The sequence below is a fragment of the Myiozetetes cayanensis genome, unplaced genomic scaffold (genome assembly GCF_022539395.1).
Source record: "Myiozetetes cayanensis isolate MyiCay16 unplaced genomic scaffold, myiCay2020 scf5-8, whole genome shotgun sequence".
In the NCBI taxonomy this organism is placed as follows: Eukaryota; Metazoa; Chordata; class Aves; order Passeriformes; family Tyrannidae; genus Myiozetetes; species Myiozetetes cayanensis.
The window spans coordinates 46,570,042-46,584,475 of record NW_026087742.1 but is presented as its reverse complement, the minus strand read 5'-3'; the positions used below and the strand labels follow the sequence as shown (position 1 = coordinate 46,584,475).

The 14,434-nt window shown below is 40.1% G+C and overlaps 1 protein-coding gene across 1 annotated transcript in view; it reads left to right on the top strand.

Moving 5' to 3' along the window:
- The window catches only part of FLT1 (fms related receptor tyrosine kinase 1), a 111,334-nt gene that overhangs the window by 56,076 nt on the left and 40,824 nt on the right, over nt 1-14,434 (top strand). The window contains exons 12-13 of the mRNA XM_050331215.1: nt 5,651-5,759; nt 13,080-13,370. Of these exons, the coding sequence (XP_050187172.1) occupies nt 5,651-5,759; nt 13,080-13,370 (400 nt within the window). The remainder of the gene's footprint in view (nt 1-5,650; nt 5,760-13,079; nt 13,371-14,434) is intronic.

Below are 14,434 nucleotides of genomic sequence, written 5' to 3'. Positions count from 1 at the left end.
TGCAATTATAAGGTACAAAGAGCTGGTGCATTCGTTGTTACCAGTGCATACATACAGGCATGTGTTCACTCCTCTGTGTGCAGGCACAGACTGGTTTATCAACAGCTTTGAAAGGAGTCAGTACCCCTTGTAAAGGGTTAGAAGAGACAGGGTGCTGCAGGAGAAGTTGACCAGGATCCTTGGTATGGAGAATGTGCAAGAAAAGCACTAAGAGGGCGAGTTCACATGAGAGAAAGTAAAACGTGTGGGCTGAGAAGAAAGGATGATAAATCCGAGGGAAGGAGGCAGTAGACAAGAGGGCAGTTGAGTACAGGGAAATGTTGGAGGGAGTGAGACAAAACCCCCTGGTTTTGGGGAAATAACCTATAGAATCACATTCTTGAGAAACTGAAATGGAACAGAATGTCCCTGACTGCCTCACCCCTCTGCTGTTAGCAAATGTTGGGGTCTCACTGACAACAGCAGGTACCACTAAAGCTGGCTCTGTGTCACAGGATATGCCTTCAAGAACTGTGTATAGAGGGTAATAATGCATGAAATTGTGGTTTGTCATGCATGTATGTGTGTGTGTGTATAAATATATATATATGTACATATATATGTACATATATAAAAATATATATGTACATATATATATATATATATAACTTTGTTTACCACTGCATAAATAACTTACTGACACAGGTTTTTAGTGGTCCCATCCCTTGTGAGTGACAAAGCCACTTGGTTTTATGGAGAATGGAAAGTAATGGCCCTGTGACATGATTCTGCAAGACGAAACCTAGACTTGCCTTTGTCCATCTCTAGTTTGGCTGGCAATGATGGGTCAACCTGACTCAGGGTAGTATTAAAACTCCCAACACTAAGGTGGAGTGCTAGATGGTCAGAAGAGTCAATCCTTCATGACTGATAAGGCATGACCATGCAAAATACAATGGGTCCATCTGTCCTGTGTCTTCTATGCCAAGCCCTAAACCTCTACCTCTCTTCCATATCCCCACATTACTGATGAGATGAGGAAGCATGTGTTGTGTCTTTTCTCAATCATGATACATGCCCTGTGTCTGGCCAGTACATCTGTGCAGATTGTCCATCTGGAACCTAAAGCAGAAGAGAAAGCTGTTTAGCTCACTACAGCAACATTTTGATCTTTCTTCTCTACCCAGCAGCTGGTTTTCATGAAATGCATGAGATCTTTGCGCTTTGAGTTGTCAGACAATTTTAGATGAAAATGGACAATGGATTAAAAAATTACTGAGCACGTAGGGGTAGAGAGGATACTGGCAGACAGATGGACAGGCTGGCAGACAGATGGACATATGGACAGTGTGATCTTCCTCAGAAATCATGTTAAAGATGGCAGCAGAAATGTTGCTTGCCTCTCTTCAGCACTTAGTAACTTCTTCTGGAGCCTTCTTAAGTGCTACTACAATCGCTGTCAACACTTTCAAGCAGATCATTGCGAGGTGCCAGTGGAGTCAAGCTCTTCATGAGATTAAAACCAGCAGAATTTGGCGCCTGCTGCTGCTGAGCTGCAGCTCCCTCCGGCTCCTGAACTTGATTGCCTGCCTTGGTTGCAGAAGGGAGGTGTGAATCAAGTGCTGCCTTGCTCTATCCGTGGCCCATGGGAGGAGGGCAGGGGGTGCCCTGGTGTGGCTGTCTGTGCCATGATTCCTTACCAGGCAGCCAGCTGTGTTCAGTCTGGGAGGGCAGCATGCAGAGGGAAACTGCAGCTCTGCTTGCTATAGAGCAGCACCTTGCAGTGACTTGCCTGTCTGACCCCGGAGTGGGGGGGAGCAGAGGGTACTCTCCCGCCTATATTCATGTCCTGCTGTTGGAGATATTTTGTTGTTTCTTCCATGGTGGTCCTGAAGGTAAAACGTGTTGTCCAGATGTTTTGCACTGATGCTCCTCGCCAACATGTGAGGCACACAGTTCATATGCCTTTGGCACAAACAGACCAATCCAAGAGTGCAATACCAGTATTTAGATATGGGTCTTCCTAAATAATATGCTTTTAGCCAAAGGTAGATCCAAGGGCTTGAATAGAACATGTTTTCATTTGGTTTCTTATTTTTTTTTTAAACAAATACATGTTCTTAAAAGCATAACTAGTAGGGAATCAGAAATTATTGACACACTTGCACTAACCTGCTTTATGTTGAAAGGCCACTATTTTGTTTTTTAAATATATGGGCTGTTTCAGGAAGTCAGGACAGCAATCTCTGAACAGAGGGTGTTTATACCAGTGTCTGCAGAGGCCTTCGAGGAGTCACGCAAGAGTCATGTTGCCAATCATCTTCTGAAAACTCATCTTGCTTCTCTGCCTCTCAGCTAAAGCAGTGGTAATCCTCTATCTCAGCTACTCTGAGAAAAGAAAAATTCAAGCAGACCCTCCAAGGGAAAGACCAGCCCACTCTGTCTCCAACATAGTGATCGTGCCAGTTGCTTTGCACTGTCTTTGTCCCTCAGTCTTTGCCTCATGAGTTTCCACCAGAAACAAATCTGTAAATTCCATTTTCATTTCTTAGGTTTTCTGCTTTATGCCTCTTTTATTTGCCAGCTGAAGCTGCAGCAATATGGGATTTATGTCCTTAGCCCCTGCCTTTGAGATGAGCTCGTAGCATAGTGCTTCAGCTGATATGACGGGTTTAGAAAGAAGGAATAAAGGACCAAAACTTTAGTGGTAAATGGGGTTTGTGGACAGATGATACTCAAGATACCAAGCATACCAGGAAGGATTTGCCTGTTCTGGCAAACTAGGTTCAGGCTTTCTGTATATAACGTGGTTGCAAATCTAGGATCTGAAACTCCCTGTTGGGAAGCCAGATGATACAAGGTTGCAAGAACGTTTGCCTCTTTTGCTGCAATAACTATACAGAGGAATTGTGCTGCACAGGCTGATCTCAAACAGCCATGGTTGCTCAATAAACAGCAACGTGCCAGGCTCAGTTTTGTACACACTGCTCCTCTGGTGGGCTTTGGCTGGCATCCACAACGCAAAACACAGACCGCACCACTGGAGGGCTCACAAACTATTTAAAGAGATGTTATCTTATCCGTATGACTTATTTATAAGCTAAAAGATTTATGCTGAGGTATTGTCCCTAAAATATTCTGCTCTGTTGCAAAGTCAGTCTTGCTTTTTCCTAGACGCCATGGCTTTCTCTGCTTACTCAAGTAAACATATCAATGACTGCTCTCTGGCACTAAGGCCTCCTGTGCTCATAATATATATTTCCCTTGCCTTCCAAAAAGACATTGCTTACATGGAAGCTGCCTGTTGGAAGGGATCCTTGGCCCATACTAGAGAAGTATTTGGGACAGTGCAAGTTGGTCAAAACCAAAACAGTGCTTGGGGAGAAGCTAACAGTTTAAATAACTGACATTTAGTGCTGATGAATGTTCTCTCAGGCAATTTAATACTCAAGAAGCATCTTGTGTATGTAAGTAACCAAGGTCCTGCTGCTTTAGCGTAACTGTATGCATCATCCTCAGTGTAATAAAAGTAATAATCACATCGCAGTTGGCTGCAGCAGTAAATCTCAGGATTGGATGCACAATTTTAAATTAAAAATTAATATCTTATGATATAAGGACAAAATACGGTCTGATACTACAAAAAATTTTTCAAACCATTGGAGTAATTTTGGGAGGCATATATTGGCACATATTTTTCATGCTCAGAAATGTTCTGCCTCTCTGTATAGTAGGATAAAGACAGGTGTCCTGGAGTCAGAGAACAAGAGCTTCATTCTCCTTCACTGTGTGTTTTAGGTCACAGTTGCTACCTGGGCAAAGAGTTAATACCAACCAGCAGAAAAAGTCTGGGATGGCAGAAATAGTTTTTAAGCACCCACATTAGCCTTCTGTTGTAGTCATTATGGGACTTCCTTCTGTTCTGAGTTAATGTTGATAAAATAGCTGCAGGAATCCTGGTGCTGGGCCCTGTGTCTGCACTTTGCAAAATTATGTTTAAAAACTTGAAGAAATTCAAAGAGAATGACAAAATAGAGACAGAGCTGAACCCATGCTTTATAATTAGAAATTTGTAGAGGTCAGCCTACTGAATTTAGCAAAATAGGATTATTTTTTCTAAGGTGTGTAATTATGTATCTGGTATTACTGATTCTCTTTCATCTCACAGAACATCCGAAAAGGTAGTTTAGAAAAATTGTAGTAAGAAATGTTATGTAGTTTGTTAGCAGACCATTGAGACAGTTTTGCTGGATAGTGGTGCTGTTAGCATCATTTGCAATAATTTACTATAGTGCAGTCTTCTAAAACAAATAAGCCAAAATCAAATGACTTGACTCCACTATGTTTACTTGAGTAGTAGGAAAAGAAATAGACTCTCCCTACTAAAGAATGATTTTGGGAAGCCAGAAGATTTATACTAATCAGGGGTTCACCAGGAGTTTGGGAACAGCTATGAAGTCTCTGAGTAGAGACACAAGCAGTGCAAATGGTCAACCAGTGTTTATGCAGAAATGTAGATAACTGGTCCTTATTTATTACTGACTCACCCTCTTGGGCTTGTTTCTGAACTCCAGCAATCAGGCAGACTTAGAAGAATGTATTAATTGCACAAAACTGATTTTAAGGTTTTTAGAAAAGCCAAATAATTCCAAACAACAGGATTCTGCAGCCATACAATTTCCTTTTGTCACCATCCCAGCTCTGCCTGTAACTTCAGCTAAAGCATGTTTTAGAGAAGGAGTAAAATGCAGACTGAAAGATGGAATATTAGGCTACCAAGTTGTAACTGGGAACATGTTACACTAATGAGCTCCATGTTAATGCCCCATGTCTCAGCTCCATAACAGAATGACACCTCATTTTTTTTCTGTATAACTTTCCTGTTTTGCTTAGTGCCTAAGCCATTAGACTGTGTCTTTCCATCACCCTGAAAGTATAACTCTTATTATTGCAGTGGTTTTTATTTTTATAAAGCACATTAGATGTTACTGGTCCCTGGCCCTTCAAGGTCTTATCCTGCAAGTCATATAACTCTGAGAAAATATTTAGTGTGCTGGACCTCTTAAGATGGTGATAGAATACAATGTAAATAAAACTGACATATTATTATTTAATAATACAAGTATTAAGTCCAAGAAGAGAAAATAGTACAAAAGAGCATGGGTAAACATCTGTTTACCTGACACATATGTGGGAAAATGAAAGAGTTTAAACTCAAAAGAGTCTAGTGCTGAATGGACCTATGTTGTGGGTTTTTTCCCCACATTATCCAAGTGTCTGAGGCGTGTCTCACCTATTCCCTTTACCGTCTGGCTCTCCTACTGCAGGCTGCTTATCTCCTCGGGTGAAAAGCATTGCGTCATGCTTCATGTTTTGTAGCTTACCATTACATCACCATTGAGAGATAAATCGATCTGAAAGACACATTCAAAGATTTTTGCTTGTGATAGCCCTGATAATGTAAAGGTCACCCAAGGAGCTTGTTTCCTGTTATTCTTCTATACTTTCTAAAACTGTATATGGTGACATCTCCTTCAAATAGCCCCTGAGATGCCCATCACTGAACGAATATAAAGAGTGGATCATGGGACTGTCAGTGGTGGCTTAGGAAAAACAGAAGGGAACTCAGTTCCTGAGCCAATGAGAGCTAAACCTCTTCTTTCTTTTGCAGACTGCTAGCACTCTCGTTGTAGCTGAAGCCAAATCTTCTGGAATCTACAGCTGTGTGGCATCTAATAAAGTGGGAAAATCTGAAAGAAATGTCAGCTTTATTGTAACCGGTAAGATTTAGTCCCCCTCTACAGTCAAAGATGTTTCCTGGGCTGAGAATTATAATTGTTAGGATATTGTGGCTTTATAATAACCACAATTTGAGAATTGTTGTAATGTATACACTCGTAAGCTCATACTATGCTTTTGGGTTGATGCTGGTAGCTTTCACACAAACTGGTTTGGATTTCTAAGGGCACTGAATTTGTGAATGACTCACTCCTCCACCAAATATCCAGGATGGCACAAATTGCTTACAAATGCAGCAAGCTGTAATTCCATATTTGGTTCATTTAGTCTCTGCAATCATTCCATACATGAAATTTTACTGTATTTTCATACACCAGTAAGCCAGTTTAATGTGTGATACTGGTGGTTGCTAGAGCCTCATCTTGGTGCCCACCAGGTTATCTCACAACATGGTGTCTAGAACAGTGCCGGGATCTGCAGGCAGTGTGCTAGAGGAGGGGTGTCTGGGATACCCCTCACAGATCTCAGGGACTATGGCAGTTTGTAGGTAGAAAAGTGCCAGAGTACAGACTATAGAATTTTGTTTCCTCTTCTGAGAAAGGCAACCTTGGATGTCATTTGGGCCATGGCACTGAACATTCTTGTAATGTTAGCTGCACATATGAGTATGCTTTTAGTTATTTTTCCATTACGAGATGTGTTTAGATGTTTTCAAGTTCACAAACAAATTTTTAAATGTTTTACTTCAGGAATTACTGAAAAAAAAAACCAACCCATGGTGAGTTTTTGGGAATAATTATTGCATGATTTAGCAATGCAAAGTCTGCACATGCCATTACAAAGGATTTGTTTTCTGTTGAAAGATTTTGGGTTTGTTTTGTTTATTAAGGGGTAGTTCATAGAGTACTTAGGCTGTTAGCAATTTTCAGGGTAGATCATAAGTAAGATAATTAATTTGAAAATATGAGAAAAGGCAAAAAGGTTAAAGTATTTAGATACTTTAATCCCCAAATCATAATCTTTAAACCCAAAGGGGAAAATAATTTTAATGTATGCCTTTTAATTTTTACTTTCTTTTATCTGATCTTTTTGTTGCTGTCATTCTCTTGCTTATCATTCTAATGAGTGATTTTAGTGAAGCTCATTCTATTTCTATTATGAGAAATATCAAAAGAAAGTAGATACACACTCACTAGATTTCATAAAAAAAAAAAAAAAGCTACTTCAAAAAATGTCCTCCCTCCCAATTTCATGGACCAAAATTTATATTTTTTAAATATTCTGACTGACACATAATAGAATCATGGAATACCAGGTTGGAAGAGAACTCAAGGATCATCTGGTGCAACCTTTCTTGGCAAAATCACAGCATCCTGTCCAGGTGTATTTTGTTCAGCATTGGGGAATCCACCACTTCCCTGGGGAGATTATTCCAATGACTGATTGTCCTTATTGTGAAAAATTTCTTCTTGTGTCCAAACAGAATCTCCCTCAGAGTAACTCATACTCATTAAACCTCATCTTTTCAGTGTGTCTCCTTGTAAAAAGGGAGTCTCCAACATCTTTATAGCCACCCTTTAAATGCTGGAACATGTCTCCACTAAGCCTTCTTTTCTCAAGGCTGAACAAACCCAGTTCTCTCAGCCTCTCCTCATAAGGCAGGCTTCACAGTCCTTTGATCATCATCTTTGTGGAACCTCTCTGGACCCTCTCCAGACTGTCCACATCTTTTTTGTAAAGAGGGGACCAAAACTGAACACAGTATTCTCGGTACGGCCTTACAGGTGCTGGGTAGAGTATGATGGCTTTTTTATCTCTGCTGGTGATGCCCTTGTTGATGCAACCCAGAAGCCTATTGACGTTTTTTGACACAGCAATACCCTGTTTGCTCACGTTGAGCTTATTGTCTGCTCCAGGTCCCTTTCCACAGAGCTGCTCCCTGGCTGTGTGGATCTGTTGACTTAAATAAACTGTTTTTGTGCTTCCAATACAACACCCTTTCTTCTAATTGGTAATATGGAAGAAAAGAGAGCTTTGGCACCAATCCTTTTCACTGGTACCTCCAGGACTTTGTAGTTTTCCTTTAATCTGCGCAAATTCCAGCTTGCAGTATCACTCATGAGCACCTGAATGAGTAGAATGAATAGCAGTTTGCTCTTGACAAGTTGTGGCACCCTCTCAGCAACATCTCAGACCTTACCTCCCAGAGGGCAGCATAATTCCCTGTCAGACCAGCAGATGGGCGCCTTAGCACCCCTAAACAGAGTCACCTACTATGAGCACTTGTCACTTCTTTTTAGAGTATTCACTGTTGCTGTTGGGACGGTTTCACCTGGTAAACTTTGTTTGTGTGTGTTTACAGCTGTTAAAGCTCCACATCATAATACACTTTTGCATTTAGAAAGTGCCAGTTATCTATAAATATAGAAATTTGGTAAGAAGCATGAGACGTATAAACAGATAAGTGACATATAGGCAAGTTGTTTGCTACAGAAACAAGAAAAATGTCTCCATGTTCTATAATAAGTGTGACAAGAACATTTGCCACCTTGACTGTTGTCCCCACTCTCAAATCACAGTTTTGTTTTCATCCCTAGTCTCCTATTGTGTCTTTTTGGACAGAAAGCTAAACAACATTAAGTCTCCATAAATTATTGTGCCAATGGTGCCGTATTATCCTCTTTGTGTGGATACTTCTCATGTAACTTGGAGCAGTCATTGGGAGTCATTCACTGAGACTGTTCCTCTTTTAATGTGCAAAGATGCTGAATTTGGCCTTCTCTAACTCTTACTCTTTGGTTTTCAAAAGTCCACATGGGACATCCTGAAACCAAATGAAACTGTATTTTGATGGGCCCCATTCACTGTATTCAAATCTCCCTTTCATCAAAACAAAGTTTTGATGGTGGTTTCAGGTATGTTAGTGAATTGACATGAAGGTGTTAGTTTCCCTACTTAGATCTCACATTCTTAGACCTTAACCAGGAAGAGAAGGAAATCCTTTTCCTTGATACCAAAGCTTGGATGAGAAAATGCAGAAAATTGTGACTTCCTTTGAAGATCTTCCTTTGAAGGCTGATGTTCAGAAAGAGGAGTGGCAGCTTTATTATGGCTTGGAAATTCTTAATATCTTGACTGGAGGCAAACATTCTTTATATGGTGGTGAAGTTGAAATGAACTTGTCCTTTATGTTCCTGGAGCTGAGCACTTCAGTTATGTGTCATGGAAAGTCCTGATCATCTACTGACACTCACTTCCATTGACTGAAGGCAGTATAAACAATACTGCTGTGTTGTCTTTACAAAAATCCAGTTAGGCTCATCATAATTCTCCTCCATCAGGCTGAGACCAAACTGCCATGGCTGGGTACAGCATGTGTTTCACATCAAGAAACAGGCACATCCAGAATTTGCTGAAAAACACACTGAGGGAGTAAAAACCCGAGACCCTTAAATGTTGATGGATGTGAACAGGACACTGCAAAGTATTTCCTTCTGATGAGTCCAAAACCAATACTTCAGGTCTTGTGTGACAATTTAGAGCTAATTTATCTTATGTTGTTGAGTCTGCTGGTGCCATATGAAGACACAGAAGCAAGAGAAATGTCTAAGAAGGAGAGGATGAACCCTTGTAGGAAAAGGAGCTGCTGCCCTCTGTAAAAGGGACAAGCCAGAAATTACTCCAAAGAGCAGATGGAGGCAAAGCCAGTTCTTAACAGGAAGAATCCCTTTCCTTGGAGGCAGTGTCCTTTAGGTCTTGTCCTGGGGATGAGAAAATGCATGTATTCCAGTGGCTGTGGTGGTGTGAGGAGTCTCTGTTCTGTAGGTGGAAATCACTAGGAAGGTGGTGGGAAGGCAGAACCTGCCCCAGCAGCCCTAGTTTGGAGTTGACATGTTCCACTCCTTCAGGGAACAGTAAACCTGAGGAAAAAAAGTGCTAGGAGAGAGAACCTGGGAAGAACAAGCCCTTTCTTAAGCTACTGTAAATCTCTTTTTTTTTTTTCTGGGTTTCAAGTACAACTTGCCTGTCTTTCTCTGGGAGATTTGAGAGTGATATAATTTTATACACTGTGCCTGAGGGGGTGTGACATGAAGTCCATGGGTTTTCAAGTAGCTTTCCTATGGCTTCTGTCAATTGGAGGGCATTTCTGAGGAACCATCATTGACTTACTTTTAAAGACAAATCCTTATTCAAGATTCAAAAGTAGATGTGAACCTTATATAAAAGCAATGTAGAAGGGTGTTTTCTGAAAGTTCTTCTGCTTACTGATATGGAAACAGTCTCTGTAACAACACTTCTATGCCAAATTTAACTGTGTTAGCCCCTTTTCCTCCAGCCTGCCCCTTTCCCTACATTTTGGGCTGTTTTGCTGGCACACAGCAGGCCCATGGGTGTGTTTGCAATTACAGAGGGTGAAACAGGAACAGCTCTGCCTTATCTTCCTGGTTTCCCAATGACACTAAGAGCATTTTATTTTGAGATTCCTGATGGTGCTTGGCAAAGATAAACAAAATCTTCCATCAGGAAACTTGGGAGTTATTTCCACAGGAAGCTTCAAATCACTAAAGTAAATAAAACCCTTTTACATTATTCCCACCCATGTTATTTAGCAAGCCTGAGCCTGTAACAATTGGTGAGAGGTGTCATATATTAGGGGGCTTGTAGCCTTTAAACAAATGATTCTCTTGGAATCCTATGCATTTTGCTTTTGTCCCTGGATTTGTTCAGAAAATAGACTTTCTTCACAGAAGGCATGTTGAGGAAGAGCTCCAGACCTGACAACATGAAAGTAGTTGTAACTATATTATTCTGTTGGCACGCTATCCTTTTAGGTTAAAAATAGTCCATTTGCCTCAGTCCCTGGGGATCTTTAGTTTCAGCCTAAGAGTTTTGCTTGGCTCTTCTTAGCTTTTACTGAGTACTGCCATCTTCAAAAGCAAAAATCACCAGTACTTCTAACCAATACCCCGCTTTCCCAATACACATCAGAACAATTTGAGATATACTGTGAGTAAGACACAGTAATTTCTTTTTTCAAATACTTACCTATATTCAAAATGTTGGCCCCTTGGTTGGATTTAAGTGTTTCTGAATTCAATGCCTTTTAACAAAATTAAGTATAGGATTCACTTCATCTAATTTGAGTCTCAAAGTTAGGTATCTAAGCCTAAGCTGGTCATGTAGAATCTCTTCATAATTAAGTGTGAGGGGCCAGGATCTCTAGAATTTGACTCATCCTAAAGTGGTGGTTTTCATTGCCCTGTGGAGGAGCCTGTGTCACTCCATTGGCTGTAAACTTTTGCCCATATGCAAAACAACTATATTCAAGCAGATATCTACATTTGGCAGCTAAGGCTAAATATGATGTACTCCATGTACAGAAATGCTTCATCTTAGTAGCGTTTCCAGTTAACATATTCTTGAGTTTAGAATCTGACACCATGTGCTCTAATATATCACAGATGATAAGGATGATAGTCAGACATAGATGAGTTCACAAAATTTGAAGTTTTTCTTATAGCTTTGTTTGCTGCAGAGATTAAAAAGGGGATGACAATGAAATGTAAGTGGAACAAGTCACCCCACAGGCTTTAATACCCAATCCAGTATTTTAGTGCCAGTGCCTCCATTGCATTGATCTTCAGACTACACACCTGAACTACAGCTGATGAGTGGCACACACTTTGCTCCCACTGCAAGGGCATGATGAGTTCAACCAGCAGAAATCAGGTCTCTCCCTGGAAGGCATCTACAGCCAGAAGAAATTTCAATCCAGGACTAGCAGGAGCTCATTTACCCTGTGTAAACTCAGGTCTAAGTGTGGAAAAGAGGACATTATGGGGAGCAAATGATGCTTTCAATAGGCAGAACTTTGAAAGGCAGGAGTGAGCAGGTCATGTTCATGGTCCCCCTGGGAGGGAAGGCAGCTCAGTTTGTGATGTGGGGATTTAGAGAGAAGCTTTCTGATGGATTGGTGAATCAATGAAAGAGGTTAGTGAAAGAATGTGTGGGATATTATTCACTTGAGATCTACATTTTACTGAAGTGACATTAAACCTGAAGTGACATTGGTAAGAATGGAGCTGAATGAAAGTCAGCATTGAGCTGTTCATGCTCTAAGAAACAATAAAAGAAGGCATAATTCTCCCTTATGAAAGAAGAAGCCATTCTTAGGATTTCAAGTCAAGTTTACAGCCAAGTGCCGTAGCAATTAGTAGTGAAAGAACAATTGAAAATGGCCAAAGTCAGTGTCACTTGACCGAGAAGAAGGAAATTACTTTATCAGTATATTGGCTACAAATAAGCCAAGAAAGGTTGCATTCTAGGAGTAAAACTTGGAAGTGGTTTCTCTCAGGAACTTGCTTTACTTTCCCTGAGGTCAGTGGTGTAACTGCCTTGCTGGAAGAATGAGTCCCAGGTGGAGGCAGCTGGAAGGCAACTGGCATGGCCACAGCTCCGTGCCACTAACCAGCTGAAGGAAGGTGCAAGTAGCACTACAGTAAACTGCATACTTTTGCCAGTATGACTTTTTACATTGTTGGCTAAATTATTCCTGCTTGAACTATCTACTATGAGGTGAAAACTTCAGCCATATTTACAATGAGTAAATGGATCCTTGATTTCTCTCAGGTGAAAATATTTTTCCCTATGTTTAATGCCAAGCCACCTAAACAAAGTAATCTTCATCCTACATGCAGCTGGCCACGCAGGCCAGAGGGTACTGTTTCTGCCTTTCTCTTGTGTGTCTGGCACACTTTAAGTGAAGGGAGGGTAAATACATGGGTTCCAAGGGAATATCAGGCATGTGATCACAGGTTCAGTAATTTCTCAGAACTTAAAGCATTAAGAAATAGATACACTTTATCTAAATACTTTTAAGAAATAAACACACTTTATCTGAATACTTATGAACAAGAAAACAATATAACCAAGCATGATGAAATGCGATACTTTCATACTGTCTTCTTGAGATTTATTTTCTCTTATGCAGTTCATAAGCTGGAGCTGCAGAATTTTTCTCTTTTTTTGGAGTCCCACAGTGCTGTCTTTAAATAATTCTGCTTTTGGTACCTTGCCCCAGTCTGTCTTAACTTTGCATAACATTTATACAAACTCATTACTTCCAAGAGCAACTTCAGTTTACACGAACTGATGTCTGTGCCCAAGTGTCTCATGGCTCCAAGACAAATTATAAGAATAGCTGGAGCCTAGCATATGAAAGGAAAGATTACAGACTTGAGCAGGAAGAAAACAACATTGATTATTTCAAAGAACATCTTGATAAAGGGGAAAATATATGCAGTCTTAATTTTGTCTCATTTGTTTCATATAAACTGAAAAGTGTTCTTGATTTTTGACAGATGTACCGAGCGGATTCCATATTAGTTTGGAAAAAATGCCCATTGAAGGAGAGAATTTGGTATTGTCCTGTTCAGCCAACAAATTCCTGTACAAAGACATTGCCTGGATTTTACCAAGGACAGTCAACAATCAAACAAAAGCAAAAAGGTCTCACAACAAGGAGTACTCCACCACCCTCACTCTGACCATCAAAAACGTTTCCCTGGAACACTCAGGCACCTATGCCTGCCGAGCAAGGAACATATACACGGGGAAAGAAGTGCTTCAAAAGAAAGACGTTACTATCAGAGGTGAGCACTGCAACAAAAAGGCTGTTTACTCTCGGATCCTCAAATATAAAAGCACAAGGAATGATTGTACAACACAAAGCAATGTAAAACATTAAAGGACTCATTAAACAGTAAGAGGTGTCTCATATCATCTTGATTTCGTATTACTGTTGCTACCTTTCAAGCCCTGAGGTGGTGCTCATTCCCCCAAGGTTTGGATATAGGAGGAATAGCAAACAAAAACCTAATGCGTGAGCTTCCAGTTGAGTTCAGACGGGTGTTTTCTGCTTTGACGAGGCACGTGGAAGCTGGGGTTTGGAAGATGCCCCGTGCTACATTTTACATGTCGTTATTTTTTCTCTTGCTGTCTCCTACTGAGCAATAAGGAAAACTTTGGATCAATCTTTTCTTCTGCTTTGATATCGGCCTCATCAAAAGTGTCAAAGCTGAATAGACTGATTAACTTTAAAAACTGCTGTTTTCAGTCAACAACGGACATTTAATAAGCTAACTTGAATGTGCAGAAGGAGCACAATTCAGTTTGAGATTGACTGGACTATATATTTTTTATTTTAATCTGATCTTGATGGACTTATAAATATTACCTGCTGAGCAAGTTCTAATGCTTATTTATTTGAAATTATTTTCTACACTAAAGTACATTAATCTTAAAAAGTATCTTCTAAAAGAAGTATGCAGGGAAGAAATAAAAATGTTGATATAATGCACAGACCTATCATATCATTTACAATAATGATGATTTTAAAACTGACAGACATGAACCATGTTTCTCCAAATAAATCCAGGTAGACTTCCAGTTGCTGTGTTGGTCAATTTTTAAAGTCAGTTCTGCACTAATGTAAAAAACTACTGAAAAAATTTTGAGTGTTGCTCCTGGCCTGAAGATTCAGGAATTTGTAATGTTGTAATGATTTTATTAAATGAGGAATGTTACACTAACACAACTGTCAAGGTTTCAACTGGCACAGTCAATTAATACGTTTCTTAAAATACAAATTAAAAATTGAAACCATTAAAAATACTCATTGCTTTTGGTATGCAAATGACATTTGGATTTATTATGG